Genomic DNA, 21623 nt, shown 5'->3' with positions numbered 1-21623 from the left:
ACAGCAAATAGCGTCAGGTGGCTTTGATATAACAAGACACACAAACAAACATTTCTGAAGGCCACATTGTGACAATAAGTTAAGTGAGATTACTATGGATATCGGAAGCTCATATATTTTTATATATGCGTGTTTTAACTTATTAGTATATTATTCAAATTACGATGACCTTTGACATAAGTATATACTCTGCACCAGGTACTTGCTAAAAATCAACTTACAACGATTTAACTTGAAACCTTCAAACAAACGATTAACAAACTAAAAGCATTTTTAATCCACGGTAAAAGAAATACAAATGTTGTTGGAAACTTATAATTTGAATTAACGAATATTTAATGAGATTTTCGTGACAGTAACAACTTTTTTTACTGTAACCTTTTGATCATTATGCCGAAGAAGTCCGACAAAGACTCCCTGTAGGGGGCGATAACTCATACTAAATATACATATTAATCACTGTTAGGAAGGCTTGAACTCGCGCAGATGTTATCAATAGTCCTTGCACTGCCCGAATACAAAAATAAAAGGTATTGTGAAAACTTATCAAAAACATTACTGAATACTGCGTTAATCTTGTCTTGAAATTGCAAACAGTTACATATAAATGAATCTACTGTAATTACCTTGCTTTGCTTTTGTTTGTATTAATCATGATGAACGTACACGTCAATGTTAAGTGAAACAAGTTCTTTAACTTAACGAAACGTTCCTGCCACACCAGTGATATAAGACTTGTAGGTTGAAGCTACATTAACCAGCTGGTCTTGTTATGAGTTAATTTTACAGTTTATCACTGTTGAATGGCATTATTAAACTTAAGAATAAAACAAAAACTGTTCCTCCATTTATTCACGATAATGTGTTTATGTGTTTTCTTATAGCAAAGCCACATCGGGCTACCTGCTGATCCAACCCAGGGGAATCGAACCCCTAATTTTAGCGTTGTAAATCTGTAGACTTACCGCTGTACTAGCGGGGGCTATTCAAGCGAATATTTCTAGATTAATAATTCAAATATGAGGAAAAGTTGGACATTAGGCTGTTCAAAACTTAAAAATACTAGTTGAGACTTTCTATGTACTTACTGCATCAGTTTACTCTGCCACAGTTGCATGATCTGTGGAGAACTAGAGAAAAGAAAAAAACACTTTAAAACATGAAAAACACGAACTAACCACATGCGCATGTTCGAAAGACAATATAATAAAACCTAAGAATTTAAACCCATATTAAATTTTAAGTTTTTTCTGATTGTTAAGATAGGAATGATAAGTTTTCTCCTCCAAATCTGGTCCGGGCGTGGTCTAAAAGTTTGCGTGCAAGAGAAAATCTCACAATCATGCCAGGGTGTCGCACTTTCTTCTGTGAATGCGTTATAAAATTGACAGTTCATCCTGTTATTCGATTCAAAACTGAAAATAAAGGCTCTTGTGACGGCGAGTGCTTCTTCTGGACTGCTTCTCTTCTGCTAAATAGTTGAACACTTTGAAATGGCTGTACATGAACACTAAGAGAAACTAATCTGATCATTAGATGAGTTCAGGTCCAAAATACCAAACACTATTTTATATTTTGCAAATTACCTCAAACGATCATTCAGTTTTTAAACATCAATTTAAAATACTCAATCAACAAATGAAAACAGACTTTAAAACCTTCTTCTACTGTGAAACAAACAGTTCAGTAATAAAAAACAACAAAAATTAAAACTAGTTGATGCTACACACCACTAGAGGGCAGGAGTTGCACTTTCATACCTATGTTAGTTTAAAGCAATGGGGTGGAGAAGGTACATAAACACTTTTTAAGCAAGCATATTAAATAAAAGTACATACGGGCAAACGTACACAGTTTATTATGTTACTATGTTGTAGGCAAGCTTCCTTTATCCTATGTAACAATAACTTGGTGTTACCTTACACTCATATGTAACAATAACTTGGTGTTACCTCACACTCATATGTAACAATAACTTGGTGTTACATTACACTCGTATTGTACATTCGTAAAAATACTATTGCCTTTCGATCGTGACTAAAATTAAATAAACCGTACTCATAACGTACTAATCCTACCTGAAAGAGACTACAACGTTTGTAGTTGGCCAGCCAAGAACAAAAGAGACCTCTGGTGAGCTGCTGAACTCACAAACCTCAGACAGACAGGAGGAGAGCCACAGCTCGCTGATTGAAAGCCGTTCTTTCTGCTTGTACGTACCCGAGGACCTGTGAACATGTTACGTTAAAAACTATATTATACAACAACTCTCTAAGATCTGTACAAAACTATCTGTTGAATAATAGGAAAAGCACACTAGTAGGAAGTTTGAGCTCTCCCCCCACTGACACAGCGGTATGTCTGCGGAGTTAAACGCCAGAAATTAGGTTTCGATACTCATGTTGCTTAATTGCAAATGAAATCTGAAGATATTAACTGAATGAATATATTTGACAATTTTACCTCTATCAATTTTTTCCTGATTTCAACCAAATCCTCGAAATGTTGAGAATGTTTTACTATTGTTTTATTTAGAATATGCTTTTTTTTTATCAATGATTTTCTATCATTGAATATTGTTAATACCTTGAGAACTTGGTAAAAATGAGTTTTAATTCAAACCGAAACAATCGCGTTATTGTTTCTGAAACAAACCTTACATTACTGAACATAAACAGCACATAAAAATGTGTACAGTTTTGCAAATTCATAACGTGTATTAATTTCAGTGTAAATATTTGAAAACTTCTAACACATGTTCCATTTCACCTCCACACTCCAGATGCAAAGCGACATTCTGAGGACTTCCAGTGCTAGAGACCGGCGATGGCCAGACAACAGATAGCTCATTGTATAGCTGTGCACTTAAGAACAAACATACTATTTTATCCTCTCTGTCTCTCTGAACGTTTGAAATCCACACACTTTAGTCACATTACGAATATTTGTATTGGTGGATCATCAGATTCGTAAGGATATTCAAAATATGTTACTTCTATGAATTTTTAATAATTTTATTAAACTTCTATTAAAATTCTTTACCTAGGTTTTCCTACAATCAGGATGTCACTGAAAAGGAAGAGGTGTCGCTCTTGTCGTTGCACACCCTATCGGAAAGACAAGTATATTTAACTAATAAAACAATAGCTGTTTGTTTTTTCACATCAAATCAAAAATCCAGATATAAAATTAATAACTCTCACATAATAAAATTGTCGCTTATTATTCAGATTTATGAATGTAAAAATAACGTTTAATTTGCAAATGAAATGTTATCAAAATGATTAATCATCTGATATTACTTTTAGTAAACACACAAGGATCCGTTAATGAGTTACACACTGAGACAACGATCTTCCTTTTCAGAATCTTCAGATAACATCATGGTTGCGTCGCTTCACTAACAACATATATAAAAAATAAGAATACGATTTGCAGCGAAATATTATTTACTTCATAAAATTTAGCTCAGGTGGAAAAAGAAAATACAACCGCATTAGTCTTTAGTGTAAATAAAAGGTTCAACAAACAAGGAAGGAAAATATAACTAACCATTAAGAACTGCACTGAACCCTCCATAATGAAGGAACGAGGGGACGTTGAGATGGTTGACGTCCTTGGTGAGGAAACTTTACTGAAATCAAATGATGAAATAACATGTTTATACTTCTAGAAACTGGTATCTTTAAAATTACGTGTGATTGTAACGAACCAGAAGTTTTTTCAAATGTTATTCTGTTGACAAAAGCCAACAGCTGAGTTGTATCGATAATTGTATATGTACAATAAGGTTTAAATATTTTTTATAACATAAAACAAGCTCTGAAAACAAAAAGAAGCTTTGGAAATGTCGAAACTAAAGCTAAGCATTCAATTAGGGTTCGCATTTCTGGTTATCAGTACACGGACCATTAAATTGAAAAGAAGAACCGAAACTTACGAGTCCGTCGATACCACTTTTGGTCCCTTTGTCGAGAAAGCTCGTTGGATTTTATTGGCTGTCACTGACTTTGCTCGAAATAATGTCTTGCGCTGTGGAAACAATCACCAAACATCATATATACAACAAGAACTAGGAAATCGGTTATAACGAACTAGCTTTCATGATTTAGGTAGTTATATTCTACTTTTTTGCAATGATTAAAATATCTCATATATATATATTTAGATTTATTTATTGTTATTATTATTTACATTTTTAATTACATATATATTATTTATTGACTTTTAATATATATATATATACATATATATCATTTATTATTACTATGATTCTTTTTGCATTGTTGATTTCATATTTCGCTTTGGAACGAAACCATTTCTCCTGAGCAAAAATCGCGGATTATAGATTGAAAACATTATTGATTTTTTTCATTCTGCAACTTTGCAAACACCGTTTAAGTATAGTATATTGAACTACTTATACGATGAAACAAAATTTTTACTTTTTCTTGTTCCATGCCAGGAAGTGTTATTTCCCAATTGCTTATGCCTAAAGTAAATGGAAAAGACCTATTTTTCTCTTCAAACTTTACTTTTGTGACCTGGGTAATGAAAGTTTTCAAATTTAGCCATTTTCCAGAACATTCCAGGTAGATTCAGTGCCGGGTAGCTGATAGGAAATTTTCTCCAACTTACAAGAATTTTCAAGAACCTTTTAGAATTTTCTAGAACTTTCCATAGTAATATATATACAGGGGCTCATCACTCACCACTTCAGTTTAATTTCAGCTACCTAAGTGAGCACATAGACCTATCTGATTTTATCAGAGATGGCGTCAAGAAGCTGCAAGCATTCTCCAGACGTATTCTGCTATGTGTGTGGCCAATTTATCAAGACAAGAGCGAAAAAGCACTTTATGACAGCAACTGCTAAAATATGTGAAGCCTACAAGACATATTTCGGCATGTCTGTCAGGGATCAAGACAAACCCTGGGCACCTCGTTTTACCTGAGAGCACTGCAAAAAAACTCTTAGAAGGTAAGACTAGCAATTTTTGCTTGCTTGAATAGTAAGATTTTATATTATACAAATTTCAGACTTTTTAAAATTTAAATATCTTTTAATTTTTTAAATTTCCAATTGTACAGAAAAATATCAGATATAAAATATTTTCCATGAATCTCTTACACATTAGTTGTGAATGAAATAAATTTATTCTTCATAATAACAATTTATTTTGCTCTTTCGCAGGATTATACAAAGGGGAAAAGAGAGCCATGAAGTTCGCTATTTCAAGAATTTGGCATGAACCCACTGACCACTCAAGCAATTGCTACTTCTGCATGGTGGACCTTTCTAGACGTCGGACTGGCAAAAATGCATCTGCTATCATGTATCCAAACCTTCCATCATCCATCGCCCCAGTGCCACACTGTTCTGAGCTCCCTGTACCCGCTCCACCAGAGAGAAAGCAGCCATCCTCAGAAGAGAACAGCAAACCAGAAGAGGAGGTAGGAAAATCCAGATTACAATTTCAGAGATGCAGCTGATGAGAGAAATTCATACTACTCCAACCAGAGAGACCTCAATGACTTGATCAGAGATCTTGGTCTAACAAAGTTGAATGCCAAGACTGTATTTGGGGGCTGATACATGAAAGTGATTTATATTACAGTTGCAAATCTTAAAAAGCTACTCACTTCTAAACATTTTTGTATAACTTTAGTATAAATGCATCTAAATCTTGATTCATATGTTGTTTTATTCAGACCTTATGTAAATGAAAATGTGCAAATTTGCCCTTTTTACATAGAAAATAGGTTAAATCTAAATTTTATTATTCAGGCCACAAAAGCAAAGTTTGAAGGGAATAATGGCCATTTTCTGTACTTCTACAACATAAGCAATTAAGAAATAGCACATACTATTCAGGAACAAAATCTGTGTTACATAGTGTTATTGATATGAACGAGTTATTTCTATAAAGCATAGCTCCATAATCCTACGGTTTCTAGGTCAATGAGGATGTTTACCACTTTATCAAGCACTTTTAAGCTTTATTAATAAACAATGGCAACTGTCGTTGTTTTTTATAAAGTCAGATAAAACGTCAGGTAAATGGATAAAACAGCGTGTATGTTAGCACAAAAAGGTCACGTCTTAATAATAAAGACTGTTATGTTTTGTATTCCCGTTAAGGCTACGAATCCCGGAAGCAGGGGGTGGTATTAAAACAACAGTGTATTGTGAAACGTCTACTGATACTATCACGTATAGTTCCGTTTAACATTGGGTAAGGTTAAACGGGAAAGTGATTATTACAGCTCTGTAGTCCCAAGAACCAATGGTTGTTTAAAAAAAACAACAACATACACATTGGATAAGGCATTTGTAAACACTTGCGTTCGAAAACAGTTATAGCTAGCTCTACAGATATTTAACAGCCCTCAAACACATGCTACATCATGCACGTTGTTACAGAAACTACATAAAATTGTCTAAGACTCGATCTTAAATAAATGTAGCCTAAAAGCATACAGATTCTGAAATTTATTAAATGTAAACTTAGGTTTTCATAAGCAAGTGTTTTCAGAAACTGGGTTAGTGTTGAATCTCCACAGTGGTGAATGAAATAAGGTGGAATTAAACATGTTTAAATAATGAGAGCTTTGAAAGAATAACCAACTGATAACTGGTGAGTTCGACGAATCAATTCCAAACACTATGCTATTAACAGAGAAAACACAACACTCAGAATGACACTTAAAATGGATTTTTAACAAAACAAAATTTCCAGAGGCTACAGTCATTGTTCTGTGTTTGTGTTTTTCTTATAGCAAAGCCACATCAGGTTATCTGCTCAGCCCACCGAGGGGAATCGAACCCCTGATTTTAGCGTTGTAAATCCGGAGACATACCGCTGTACTAGCGGGGGGGCAGAGTCATTGTTGTCTCTTGTTGGTAAAATCGACAAAACACTTAGAATAACACTTAAGTAACGGATTTAATGGTTTAAACTTCGCGCAAAGCTACGTGAGAACTATCTGCGCTAACCATCCCTAATTTAGCAGTGGAAGGCTAAAGGGATGGCAGCCAGTCAGCATCGCCCACCGCCAACTCCTGGGCTACTCTTTTACAAATGAACAGTGGGATTGACTGTCACGTTATAACGCCCCCACGGCCGAAAGGGCAAGCATGTTTAGTGAGATGAAGATTCAAACCTGCAACCCTCAGAGTGCGAGTCAAGCGCCCTAGCCATCTGGCTAATGACAATTAAAAGTAGCACTTAAGTAAACTTTAAGAACTACCCCTATATTGGTGAAGGCGACAAACAATGTTTAGAATGATACTTATGATCGTCTGTATAATAAAGCAGACTAATGATTAGCAAACGTTTAGTTTCACATATTTACAAGCTTCAAACGTTATCCCGTGTTGACAGCAAGACAAGGTAACACTTTATTTGAAATGTTAACATATATATACTTTATAAAGTGTAAGAGTACTATTGGTATCCAACAGTAGATCAGTGGTGTTTTTGCAGACTACTAAATTCCAGGGTTCGATTCCACGCGGTGTACAGAATCCAGATAACCCATTGTGTAGCTTTGTGCTAAGAACACAACATGAGTATCATTACCAATCTTTAAAGTTACACAAATAATAAAAAAGGTAAGTCCAAATAAAGATACAGTCATTATAAAACCCTATAAAGGAAATATTGTTTACATTTAAAATAAAATTGATTAATGAAATCTTAAATATTAAAACTAAGCTTGTGAAATTAGGTATAGATTCACCTAAAACTAAGGAAGGTATTCTAAAGATAATAGCTCAAATTTAAATAAATAAACATATATGTATACTTGTGTTTGGAATTTCGCATAAAGCTGCTGGAGGGCTGTCTGCGCTTGCCGTCCCTAATTTAGCAATATAAGACCAGAAGGAAGGCAGCTAGTCATCATCACCCCCGCCCTCTCTTGAGCTACTCTTTTACCAACGAATAGTGGGATTGACCGTAAAATTATAACGCCCCCACGGCTGAAAGGGCGAACATGTTTGGTGTGACGAGGATTCGAACCTCCGATCCTCAGATTACGAGTAGTGCCTTAACCACCTGGCCATACCGGGCCATATATATTAACTGACATGAATTACTACATAATAAAACAGACTAGTTTTATCTTTGATGTCGGAAATGTTCTTAGGTCCCATAAAGAGGTTCCGTTAAACCAATAGTGTCTGGCATGATCACAATCATAAGCTAAAGGCATTTCTAGTTCATTATAAATGGTTACACTATTAAGGATAGTCTTGCGTTTATTAACGATATAAAAATAAATTAAGTTTAGTAAAGGACCATGTTGTGCTAATTTTGATATAGAATTTTTTACACTAACACACAGTTGCACGATAACAATAAACCTATGTCGTACACGTTTGTATTAAAGTGATACTAATGAAATGAGTTTTATTAGCATATATTTCAGAAACTCATAAATTCTGTCAACCAGTGACATATATGACCTAGTTACCGGTGTTGCTGTGGGTCAAAACCAGTATATTATAGAAGACACACAGACATTATTTTTTATTATGGCCTCCCAGTAGCACAACAGTATGTCAGTGGACGCACATCGCTAGAATATGGATTTCGATATCCGTGGTGGATGCATCATAGATAGCCTATTGTGTAGCTTTGTGCTTAGTTCCAAAAAAAACAAAACTTTATTACGTCCAGCGTAACCGAAAATGTAGCGAATTTTTTGTTTAACACTCCTACGAAAAGACGTTTCTAGTCCTGATTTCACCAAGCCCGTTCCCCTGGCTGTGGTTTCGCTAGATAGTAGATAGGGACAGTGGGAATTTCGTTAATCCATTCATTAATGGATTTAAATGGCAATTTCATTTAAATACAAAATTATTAGCCTAATATTAATAACCTTTCAAGTTGCTCTGGGGCCTATTAGGCCCCACTTTTCGTAGGAGTGTTAATATCTTTATATTATGTATCCTAATATTAAATTCACTGTAAATTCGTCTTTGTTCATAACAAAGACAGTAAATTTGAATGTTAAAATTTGAATTTAAAAAACAAGACTTTTACTAGTTAGTATTTTATCTTTGAGGGTTATATACCTTTGTCTTCTTAGGAAACATCTGATTACAATATTGACTAATTGGACATAAAAATCAACCAATAAGTTTTTTCTTTCCACAAAGAGACGGAAAATACTAAGAAACGCTTACTGAAAAACCGCTCTTTAAATACGCATTGCAAATCATGTCGTTCAAAATCTATTTAAATATTTAAATGCTATTCTAATTAGCATGTTGTTGAATAAAAAGATATTTAATTCTACAATAAACAGGCTATTCTGATTAGAAACCTGTTACACAAGGTATGTGATCATGAATAATCTCATTTTGAATTGAGACATGTTTTTAAGCCTGAATACAGATTACATTATTTCTTTAGTTGTAAGGACCTCATGCCAACTTTCAAACCTTTTAATGTGATGTATGAATAAAAATAACCTAAATGTTATACTGGATCCACCACCAGGTGGTTAACAGTTTCCATACAAGAACGTGCTAATCTAAGTTCCACATCATTTTCAAGTACCAAAAAACATGTGCTGTATGAGTGTAATGAACGTATATAATTTAGAATAACATAAAATCCTTGCAAATGTAACTGGGGAATAAGAACTGAATACAGAGGAACGTCTATTGATCAAAAGGCTTAAGCTAAGATTTAATAAAAACTGAATGCAGAGGAAAGTCTATTGATCAACAGGCTTAAGCTAAGACTGAATAAGAACTGAATACAGAGGAAAGTCTATTGATCAACAGGCTTAAGTTAAGATTGAATAAGAACTGAACACAGAGGAAAGTCTATTGATCAACAGGCTTAAGCTAAGATTGAATAAGAATTGAATACAGAGGAAAGTCTATTGACCAACAGGCTTAAGCTAAGATTGAATAAGAATTGAATACAGAGGAAAGTCTATTGACCAACAGGCTTAATCTAAGATTGAATAAGAACTGAATACAGAGGAAAGTCTATTGACCAACAGGCTTAAGCTAAGATTGAATAAGAATTGAATACAGAGGAAAGTATATTGACCAACAGGCTTAAGCTAAGATTGAATAAGAATTGAATACAGAGGAAAGTCTATTGACCAACAGGCTTAAGCTAAGATTGAATAAGAATTGAATACAGAGGAAAGTCTATTGACCAACAGGCTTAAGCTAAGACTGAATAAGAACTAAATACAGAGGAAAGTCTATTGATCAACAAGCTTAAGCTAAGATTGAATGAGCAAAACTGCGATTCATTTATTGTTGAATCCCTGAGCGCAAGCACTGTGTTAACTAACCAAGAAAAATTTAAAACTGTTGAACTTTTTTTAAATACCTCGCCACTTGTGTTATGCTCAATGTGAAAACAAAAACTGAAAGAAAATAAAAACCAGATCTTAGAAATAATGGATGTGATTAAGTTGGTAGAACGGCCCGGCATGGCCAAGTGGGTTAAGGCGTTCGACCCGTAATCTGAGGGTCGCGGGTTCGAATCCCCGTCACACCTAGTATGCTCATCCTTTCAGCAGTGGAGGCGTTATAATGTTACGGTCAATCCCACTATTCGTTATTAAAAAAGAGTAGCCCAAGAGTTGGCGGTGGGTGGTTATGACTAGCTGCCTTCCCTCTAGTCTTACACTGCTAAATTAGAGACGGCTAGCGCAGATAACCCTCGTGTAGCTTTGCGCGAAATTCAAAACAAACAAACAAACTTAGTAGAAGTATGTGTTAGAAACATTTCTTTACAAATTAATAACAATGTTTATAAACAGACCGAAGGTTTAGCTATAGGTCTTCCTTTATCTCCGTTATTATGTGATTCATTTAGGGGCAGTTTTGAAAGCGAAGCACTGGAATAAGTGAATGAAAAACCCAAAGTATTGTTAAGGTATGTCGATGACATATTTTTGATTTGGCATCACGATATAGACGAAGTAGTTAATTTTGCTAATTACCTTAATAGCATTCATAATTCTACAAGATTTAATTATGAAATAGAGATAAATGGTTATTTATCTTTTTTGAATGTTTTATTGAGTAAAAAATTAAGATAAACTAGAAACTACCATTTATCGCAAACGTTTTCTGTAATCATACCGCCACATCAGAAAACTTCTCAAACTAAATCTAGAAAACTACTGGATAGGATACTAAAATTATGTTGTAAGCAGGATGATATTAAAAATGAGTTATTATTAATTAAGCAAATAGCTGTAGAAATAGGTTTTAATCCTTCTCTTGTTAACAGAATTGTTAAAATACTAAAAAAACGGATAAAGATATTCAGTTAAATCCATATGATGAGAAAAAAATAAAAAAGAATGTTTGGTGCTATCATTTATATTACGCTTATCGTGTGAAATAATGAAAAAAATAAACAAATGTTTCCAATGTACAAACCAAGGTTAGTCAAATTCTTAATACATTTAAAGATAAAATTGATTTAATGGGACATTTTGATATGTGTAAAATATCAAATGTACGTAAAATAGCTTACACAGAACAAATTTCAAATTCAAAATGAATGAACACAAAACAAATGTTGAAAACAATAATATTATTTCACCATTAGCAGAACATATCAGTGAAATTAATTAAACATACAATTCAGTGGGGATAAAAACTTATTTTAACACAACCTGGATATTTAATTAGTATGAATATACGTGAATCTATTCAGATAATTAAATGTAAAAAAAAGTAAATTTAAATTATTAAATAAAAATGTGTTTGCGTTTATAGCAAAGCCACATCGGGCTATCTGCTGAGCCCACCGAAGGGAATCGAGCCCCTAAATTTTGCGTTGTAAATCCGTAGACTTACCGCTGTACTAGTGGGGGGTAAATAAAAATGATGGGCCTGATGAAAATGTTGTAAGAAGATGGCGTGAAATTCTTTATTATCCAAATTGGTCATCTGGTATAAATGATGGTTATTTTGCAAAACGTCGTAGTACTGAAGATGAAATATGTACAGTGCACGAGTTTGTTGTTGTTTTTTTACTGATTTTGAGCTTGTATAGTACGTTATTGGTATTTTATTGTACTTTTGAGACTAGAACCTGTCTGATTTTTAGAAAAATATCGTTGTTTTTCAAAATAACTGGAATTTTTTTTAACGTTGAACTTATCCTTCATATAAAACTTACGAGAACTTTCAAAACATTCATTTAATTTGTTTTATCTATTCTTCGTCAAGCCCCTTCACTGGTACAGCGGTATGTCTGCGGCTTACAAAGTAAGAAACTGGGTTTCGATACTCGTCGTGAGCACAACGCAGATAGCCTATTGCACAGTAGTGTGCTTAACTACAAACAAACAAATTATTCATTGTACTTTCAACGCTTTTGAAAGTCTGTTTTAAAACACACAAGAGCTCAGTCACATATTTTGTTATATCGATCAAACGTGAACAATGTAGACAAACACAATTTTACTTATCTATACTTAAAAAACACAATGAAACGTAAGATATACTGTACACTGGTAACAAGTGTAGTTCCTGGTAAATAGAAACTATTCAAAACTAATCAGAGGAATAATACAATACGAGGCTTACTTTTACCCACTTCAAAAAACTATCTCCCATCTAGACACAAGTTTACCATGTAGAGTTTAACAACGCCTGAAGAGAGGGTGTTCAGACAGTGGAGGAACACTTACGAACACTTCACGTCATACTTGGTAAGTAGTTTCAGGGAACACAAAAACACAATTCCAGTTATACAAACATTTCAAGCATTTCCCTCCAACAAAAGGGATTGAAAACTACACGTTCAGCGGTTGTCTTTCCTAAGAATGGTAGTGATGTGTCGCAGTGAGTATATATGCGTAAGTGTTTTACTTATTGGTAGTAATGCCAATGCAGTTCAAAGTGCACAATCACGACCCAACACTGATAAGATCTACCTGCGTGTTTTGTCGTAACTCTTACATCAGAGATCAACTGCACTTGTGTTATCTATTTAAAAAACAAGGCCTTAAAGTATGTGAAAAAATAAAAAAGTTTGTTGGTCGTTAAGCGCAAGTTACAAAACTATACAACGGGCTATCTATACTCTGCCCGCCATGGGTATCGATACCCGGTTTATAGCGTTATGAGCCAACTAAAACTTACCACTGAAACAATGGAGGAAAGACAGAAATATACAATCCGAATGAACAAACCTTATACTATATTTCACTTTAATACATCTCATGAACAGAAATAAGAGAGATATAAAACATTACATGAACGGAATCGCTTTCTTCTGTTTACGTTGGCTAAATTCGGATACATTTTTTTTCCAATGCGAAACTAAACCCTAAACGTCGTTTAGACTTATTAAGGGTAAAGAACAAAAACATCATTTTTTTGTTATTGTTGGTTTTTGGTTCGGTGAAAGATAAAATGTTTATTAAAAATTCCAGCAGACTAATTTTGGTAACACAGTTACTAGTCCTAATTACGGTACCCATGTTACTAGCCCTGATGATGGTTGTTGGTGTTGTTTTGAATTAAGCACAAAGCTACACAATAGGCTATCTGTGCTCTGCACACCATGGGTATCAAAACCCGATTTTTTAGCGTTGGAAGTCCGGAGACATACCACTGAGCCATTAGGGGGCCTGATGATGGTAACCATGTTACTGAAACTAGTCAATTGAAATTGTTAATAAGGATTTTATTTTTCACTGCGCCAAAAAATGCCAATTTATTTTTTAATATTAATATATAGTAGTATAATGTGCCTGAATAGAAAACTATGTCAACGAAACAAAATTCAGAAATTATTATCCATCTTGAAAATAACTAACAGGGCATAATAGCCAAGATTCAACTGAAAACTCTTTAATACCCTTTGCAATGAACGTTGCAAAAGGTGAAACTACTAACACCGTAGGCTCGGCATGGCCACATTGGTTAAGGCGTGCGACTCGTAATCTGAGGGTCGCGGGTTCGCATCCCTGGTCGCGCCAAACATGCTCGCCCTTTCAGCCGTGGGGGCGTTATAATGTGACGGTCAATCCCACTATTCGTTGGTAAAAAGAGTAGCCCAAGAGTTGGCGGTGGGTGGTGATGACTAGTTGCCTTCCCTCTAGTCTTACACTGTTAAATTACAGACGGCTAGCACAGATAGCCCTCGTATAGCTTTGTGCGAAATTCAAATACAAACAAACTAACACCGTAAGTCATTTTAACTTTCCTCCATTGTAAGATTATTTGAAGATAAACACTATATTAAAAGTAGATTAATACCACGTGTAGTTATCAACATTAATGTATTCAAGTCTTGTGTCTTCTGACACTGCAGTGGTGCAGGTGAGACCAGAAGTGGTTTTTTCTATTCAGCACCCCTCTTAAATACGAACACTTCTCCCCCCTCCTGTTCTATAACAAAAATGATTCAAATTCCAACAACACCCACAACACAGAGTTGCTTATCTGTTAAATGTTCTTAAAAAGGTAACTCTACTCATAAAGGTTTTTCAATTCATAAATTTCACAGAGGACGTTGAGCTTGCTTTATCCAAATGACATTTTCTATGTGTTACTCACCCGTTTAGCACTCCCGTTATCAGTCATACGACGACTGGTTTTCGTGAAGGTTGTGATATTCAGCACACCCGCTTCTTTCAGCGATACCGCCCTTCCCCTCGGGAGATGGGCCGCACAGGTCGGAAATAATTCAAACGAGGCTTTCCATATAGTTTAACGGGGTTATTTATAATATACATAAACACATACAATAACTGCATTATACGTTCATTATCAATATACATACAGTGCGTTGAAAAGGCATTCGCTCCCACCCCTGCAAAGTTTCCACATTTTGTTGCCTTCTAAGATTGCAATCATGAAACTTTCAAATGGAATTTTACATTTAGAATCTACACAAACTACTACAAACTGAGAAGACTACAAACATGCTAATACGATGTACGTAAGTCAGATTTACAAAGAAAATTAGAATATTCTCAATTTCATAGGTATTGATTGGTTTGTTTATGAATTTCGTGCAAAACTACACAAGGGCTATCTGCGCCAGCCGTCCCTAATTTAGCAGTGTAGGACTAGAGGGATGGCAGCTAGTCATCACCACCCACCGCCAACTCTTGGGTTACTCTTTTACCAATGAACAGTGGGGTTGACCGTCACATTATAACTCCCCACGGCTGAAAGGGCAGGTATGTTTGGTGTGACAGGAATTCGAACCCGCGACCCTCTGATTACGAGACGAGCGATATAACCACCTGGCCATGCTCGCCCGGCATTAGTGGTAGAATGAATATTTTTTGCAAGGCACTGTATATCCATATTATATTATCATTGCGTTTTCAGCTATACATTAATGTCTGCTCAACTTCCTGGCAAGGCTTTCGATGAGACTCTGTTTCATGAGGATCGGATATTGCATGAGGAACTTGAACTTCCTAATTAATTCCAGCAACAGCGGAAATCTAGGTCAAGCCTGTACTCAAATTAATTTTATCAACTAACACACCAAGCAATTACACAACTTCTAGTTGATACTAGGGCACACATTTGGCATGTTATCTAGATCAGCCATATTAAATAAAGCAAGTCCGCGCTTCCAAATAGTTGGTTCTGACCGTACGCACACTCCAAGGATTTATAAACTATCACTATAAATGAACAAACACCCAATATGGCGTATGCGAGGTTTTCGCTTTCACTGTGTGTGTGTATTTGGTGAGGGTATGTGATACGAAGCTTTGGTTTGTTTTGAATTTCACGCAAAGTTACTCGGCGGCTATCTGCGCTAGCCGTCCATAATTTAGCAGTGTAAAATTAGAGGGTTGCAGCTAGTCATTACCACCCACCGCCAACGTTTGGGCTACTCTTTTACCAACGAATAGTAGGATTGACCGTAACTTTATAACGCCCCCACGGCTGAAAGGGCGAGCATGTTTGGTGTGACGGGGATTCGAACCCGCAACCGTCAGATTACGAGTCGAGTCCCTTGACCACCTGGCCATGCCGGACTGATACAAACGTGTTTCATGAAAGTTTTAAACACAATCTATCCATTATATTATCACGAAATGTGTCATCATTACTGGATCATTTGGTTATATATATTTTAGCATGGTAATTTAGTGAAGTTATGAATACTTTCACAAAACTAGAGAAGTTAAGCCTATTTTTCCTTTCAAAGTTCAGAAATCCCATAATAATTTGCAAAAAAAATATAAGGGCGGGAACGATTTTGAACTTGGGTGCTGAACGTCTTGTGTAGTGTGCCCATTATACCCACAACGACTGGGTTGAAAATCACCAAACAACCCCCGACGCTGGAAACAACGATTAATGATAAGTTTTCCAATGCATTATGAGTGTCGGTGCGGTCATATAAGTGCTGCTATCAATGACAAGGTAAAGATAATTATTTGTTGGCAAATGCGAGATTGTGATATTAGAATGACACATAAATATATATCAATTAGTGAAAAAGATAACACCAACAAGTTGCACATTCTATTTCGGATGAGATAAGATGGACTTATTTATCGTGTAGAATTAGCTCTGCAGTTAAAGTTCTGAAAACAACCATCGAGTCAAATTTTCCTATGAAAGATATAATCACATATATCACACCTGATCAAACACTAAAGCAAACATTGGCATATTATGAATGTTTGCTTTGCGTGAGACAACTAATAGGCAGAAGTAAATACACATATAATTACAGATATAAAAACAATAAAAAGGGGTGCCACACAACTCAAATTATCCAGTTTACTATTCATTTAATTGCCAAAAGAAATAAAGGCAAGTAATATTTGATAATGTCTGTCTTAGCCTACATTACGGTTGAAAGCTGCCTAACCTTTGATGGAGAAAAATTAAAAGAAGGAAAAGACCTACATACAGCAAAATAATTAGAGAGTGAAAAAACACTTCGATTTTGGCCCATTTTTAGCAGTTATTTTTGTTTAGCGAAACAACGGAAATTATGTGATCTAATGCACGAACAGTTATAAAAAACAAGACGTTGCATGGGAAGAAATTAGTAAATATATGACCAATAAACCAATTTATATGAACAATGTTACTTTCTTTGTCGTGCCTTCCATTAACGCATTTCAGAATATAGTTCTTTAGATCTGCAATAGTAAAGGAATGAATAAGTGCCCTCTATCAGTAAAACACAAAAAAAAAAGTACAATGACTGTAGAGATTTGTAAGAGTTACCTAAACTACGGGATACTAAACAATATGTGTGTGTTTCCTTATAGCAAAGCCACATCGGGCTATCTGCTTAGCCCACTGAGAGGAATCGGGCCCATGATTTTAGCGTTGTAACTAAACAACATGAGACTAGTTACATTCTTGGTTTACACTGTTTACAGCTTCAAATTCAACTATATACGTTTAAAGTTAAAACATTATTGTTAGTTATGAGATAATTTTTAATTAGTCCTCTAAAAGACATGGCATGGCCAAGTGGTTACGGCGATGGATTCGTAATCTGCGGGTCGAGGGTTCGAATCCCCGTTACATCAAACATGCAGACCCTCTTAGCCGTGGGAATGTTATAATGTTTTATCAATCCCACTATACGTCGTAAAGTACTAGTCCAAGACATGGTGGGTGATGGTGACTAGCTGCATTCTCTGTTGTTGTTTTTTTCATTGTCAAATTACGGACGGCTAGCGCTGATAGCCCTCGTGTAACTTAGTGCGAAATTTCAAATAAACAAACAAATAGTGCTTTAGAAGATACCGCCACTCACTCAAACAAAAAAGAGCACTTATACACATAAAATGATTTTGGTTAATTTTTAAGGGTGTGTTTGTACTAGCACAAAGGTACACACACAATGACTATCTACTATCTATTCGCCACGGGGAATCGAACTCCATACTTCAGAGTTGTAAGTTCGTAAACTTACCGCTGACCAACTGGGAACTTTTTGTAAAGAAAATAATGAATTAGCATTTTAAACACATGACTTACAATAATTTGTTTTAACACTTTAATATAAAACGTGTACGAAATTTAGTCACGTTTTAATCAACATTCCTATTGAAATATATAAAAAGTAGTAATTTCTTTAAAAGGTGGTGATAGGTCAAATTATGCAAAAAATTATGGTTTCTTTTATCATATGTTTTTATTTTTTTTACAAACGGACACAAAGCTTACCCGCTTATACCATCATCCAAATTATAAACTGACAGACTAAAGGGAAAGTACCTAACCAATAGCACCCACCGTCAAAACTTGAGCCACTCTACATATCGACTTAATTTCTCATTTTCCAACAGTCAACCGGTAATCTACGATTTGTTGATGGGGTTTGTTGATTAACTGGCTTCCCTCTTGTCTATCAGTGCTAAACGGGAACAGCTAGCGAATATAATCCCTGTGTAGTTCGTGATGACAAGAAACCCACTTGAGAATACACAGTCCTCGTGTAGCTTAGCGTGAAGTTTCAAAACAACCACTCATATGACGCACTAATGGGAATGGGAATCCTTGGATTCATAGTCTGGGGACGCTAATCCTAAGTAATTTCCGGACCATAAATTACGGACTATTATAAATTGTAACAAAGTGACATTTTTTAATTATGAAATTTATGTGCTTATGGCTAATTGTAAAACGTTCTTCAAAATCAGATCAAGCTAGTAAATAGGATTATATATTACATTTCTTAGACTGGGTAAATACTGTATAAGTTGTAGTTGAATGAACAATAAATTCATATAAGAACATTTTTTATAAGTCTCTTAAACAATTAAGCACTTTTCAGTTTATTTTACGCTAAAACGGTGTCATTTTACTAACAGCATTTGTGTCCGATTGAAGTTATTTTGGAGCAGAATTGTATTTTATATTAAAGCACAAATTATAAAATTTAAAACGTGTTTTTTTTTCTTAATTTTGTGCAAAGCTACATGGGTTCTATCTGCGTTAGCCATCCCTAACTTAGCAATGAAAAACCAGAGGGAAGGCAGCTAGGTCACCACCACCTACTACCATCTCTTGGGTTACTTTTTTCTTTTCTTTTTTTTTTTACAAACGAATAACATGGGATTGACTATCACATTATAATTCCCCCACGGCTGAAAGAGTGAACATGTTTGATGGAAAGGGGACACGAACCCGTGAATCTAACCACCTGACCATTCTGGGCCCACTTAAAATATAGTACCTCTGAGAATTTTTTTTTTTATTAGACTTTGTGTAAGACAACGTTTAGGCTCAACTGAAAGAGTTAAAATCAACTATAATTTTATTTTCAATAAGTTTCATACTCACTGAGAAAAAGGGATCTTGTTCATACAGGTTCAAGTTATCATGAGGAAAGAGATCTTGAACCCTATCCAAATCAGTTTCTTCCATTGCGGATTCTCCTCTTCGCACCATCTGTAAAATAAGTAAAGCATATCAGAAAAAAAAAATAGTTTTGAGCATGCAGATAAGTGTTTAATTTTTACAGTATATTTTATTAGATACTGAAATAGATTTATCTTTGTAACTTTGCGCAAAAACACATTTTTTGTTCGCGTTGTTACTGAAAATATCATACAATTTGCATGTTTTTCACTTGGAGCTTGTTACATGTTTATCATTATTATTTGTTGGGTATATAAAAAGAAAACATTTATTTTTATTCAAAGTGCTACAGAATAGCCCCTAGTGGCACAGCGGCATGACTGCAGACTTACAACACTAGAAACCAGGTTTTGGTGCCCGTGATGGGCAGAGCATGCAGGTATGTTTGTGTGTGTTTTATTATAGCAGAGCCATATCGGGCTATTTGCTGTGTCCACTGAGGATAATCGAACCACTGATTTTACAGTTGTGAATCCGTAGACTTACTGCTGTCCCAGCGGGAGACCAGAGCATAGATAGCCCATTGTGTACCTTTGTACTCAACTTAAAAACAAACATTTAATTTCAAGAATAAATTTGTGAACACAGCCAAATAGTAAAATCCTTTTATTATTTATGCGCTAACGCAAAACAAGGTCAGAAGACCAATAAAAGATTAATTCAATGTTCATACGTTCGTTAATTACATCTAGTTGGCAGACATCGGTCCAAATACTCCAATGCTGAAATATATAAAACAATTATTTTTATTCGTGTAATGTTAAATATTAACCTATAGTTTTAGTTATCCAATTATCTAATATTTTACTAAACAGACATGCAACACAAAAAGTACATTAAACGTAATTAGTTATTTAGATTCTTACATTCATTGCTTTTGATGTTGCCCGCCAACGATCGCTAAAGTCCGGATGTTCTTCAGACGTTTGTGCTGCCACCTGGGAGAGAATACTTTCATACTGGGCTAACCGTTCAAGCTGTAATAATAAAATGCCATTTATCATGTTCCCATATTTCCATTACAAATCAAAACTGGAAATGATATATTATTTACGTACTTCATATAATATATTTGTATAAATGTCTCATATATATATCTGTGTGTGTGTGTGTGTGTGTGTATACATACTCATCTACCATATTCGTAAAGCCTTAACATTCCTGAAGGAAAGCAAACCAAGGAAAACGCACGTTATCTCATAGGTGCGAAGTCCAACCATTCCTATGAATACGTCATGAATTCATACTTTACACAGTCCTATTTAAAGGCCTAAATGTAATTGTCTTCACCATAGTGTTGTTGTTTGTTTTTAAAATTTTATTCACGCATTTTCTCCGCTTAATTTCTGATAACCAATTCTTCTGACGATCAATTCTTTCAAACCAAAATTTATTTCACTATCACGACTTCAGAAACGTTATGATTGGATTACTAATAACGTTGAGGATAACAAGTCCAACCCTACAGTATTGAACTGGACAGTGTGCTCGACTCTTTGGCCTTATAACAGACGGGTGGATTTTTTTTTAGCAGAAGGAAGTGTCACAGTTCGAACACTATTAAAAATTTCTAGCCATTTAAACGGTTTATTAGAAGAATGTTTAATGACAATTCACAGCAATGGCCCTAAAACACAACAGTAGAATTGTTTATATTTCACTTAAGATTCCGATGCATAAACAAGTAAAACAGTATATTAATTACACATTATACTAACTTGATCTGGTATGTTCACAAAACATTGTGCACATGTTGCATTCTTTAAACATAACAGCAATAATACATCGAACAACACCCAAAGAACTAAAACAATACGATTGTTTATACGTTAAAAAGTAGGAAACTGAAACCTTGCTCAGATTACAAATATATGTCATCTGATTTTATTTTCACCTGTAAAAAGAACATTTCCGAGTATTTGCGTAATAATTTTCATATTTTCCATCTGAAACATTCAAACGTTTGAGCGAGCACTCACTGGTCAACGCCGTTTTGCTGGTATAGTTTACAACTTACTCCATACGCATGCGTCCCTTGTTTCGTTTATTCCTGAAGACAGATTGGCTTCGTGCAAACATCAAAATATATTCATACGTTAAATGTACACTATAAAATGTTAATTCTCAATACAATCAATGGCTGGTCAGTTTCTAGTTTTGATTACTTTTGCGGGACGTGTTCAAATTCCAGACTTTTTATTACGAGAAAACAGTTCAGTTAATACGAAGAAGAAAAAATAGACGGCAC

General features: G+C 34.9%; 1 protein-coding gene across 3 annotated transcripts in view; it reads right to left on the bottom strand.

Annotated features, from left to right (window-relative positions):
* Positions 1–21623, bottom strand: part of LOC143223500 (uncharacterized) — a 178590-nt gene that overhangs the window by 15781 nt on the left and 141186 nt on the right. For all 3 annotated transcript variants that reach the window (XM_076451564.1, XM_076451565.1, XM_076451567.1), the window contains 7 exons: positions 20242–20352; positions 19298–19405; positions 3941–4032; positions 3553–3634; positions 3043–3107; positions 2079–2228; positions 1089–1130 (listed from right to left, as the gene is read on the bottom strand). In XM_076451564.1, the coding sequence (XP_076307679.1) occupies positions 1089–1130; positions 2079–2228; positions 3043–3107; positions 3553–3634; positions 3941–4032; positions 19298–19405; positions 20242–20352 (650 nt within the window). The remainder of the gene's footprint in view (positions 1–1088; positions 1131–2078; positions 2229–3042; positions 3108–3552; positions 3635–3940; positions 4033–19297; positions 19406–20241; positions 20353–21623) is intronic.

Source organism: Tachypleus tridentatus, chromosome 8 (assembly GCF_004210375.1).
Source record: "Tachypleus tridentatus isolate NWPU-2018 chromosome 8, ASM421037v1, whole genome shotgun sequence".
Classification (NCBI taxonomy): domain Eukaryota; kingdom Metazoa; phylum Arthropoda; class Merostomata; order Xiphosura; family Limulidae; genus Tachypleus; species Tachypleus tridentatus.
The sequence above is the reverse complement of the archived record's forward strand: the minus strand, read 5'-3'. Positions and strand labels throughout refer to the sequence as shown.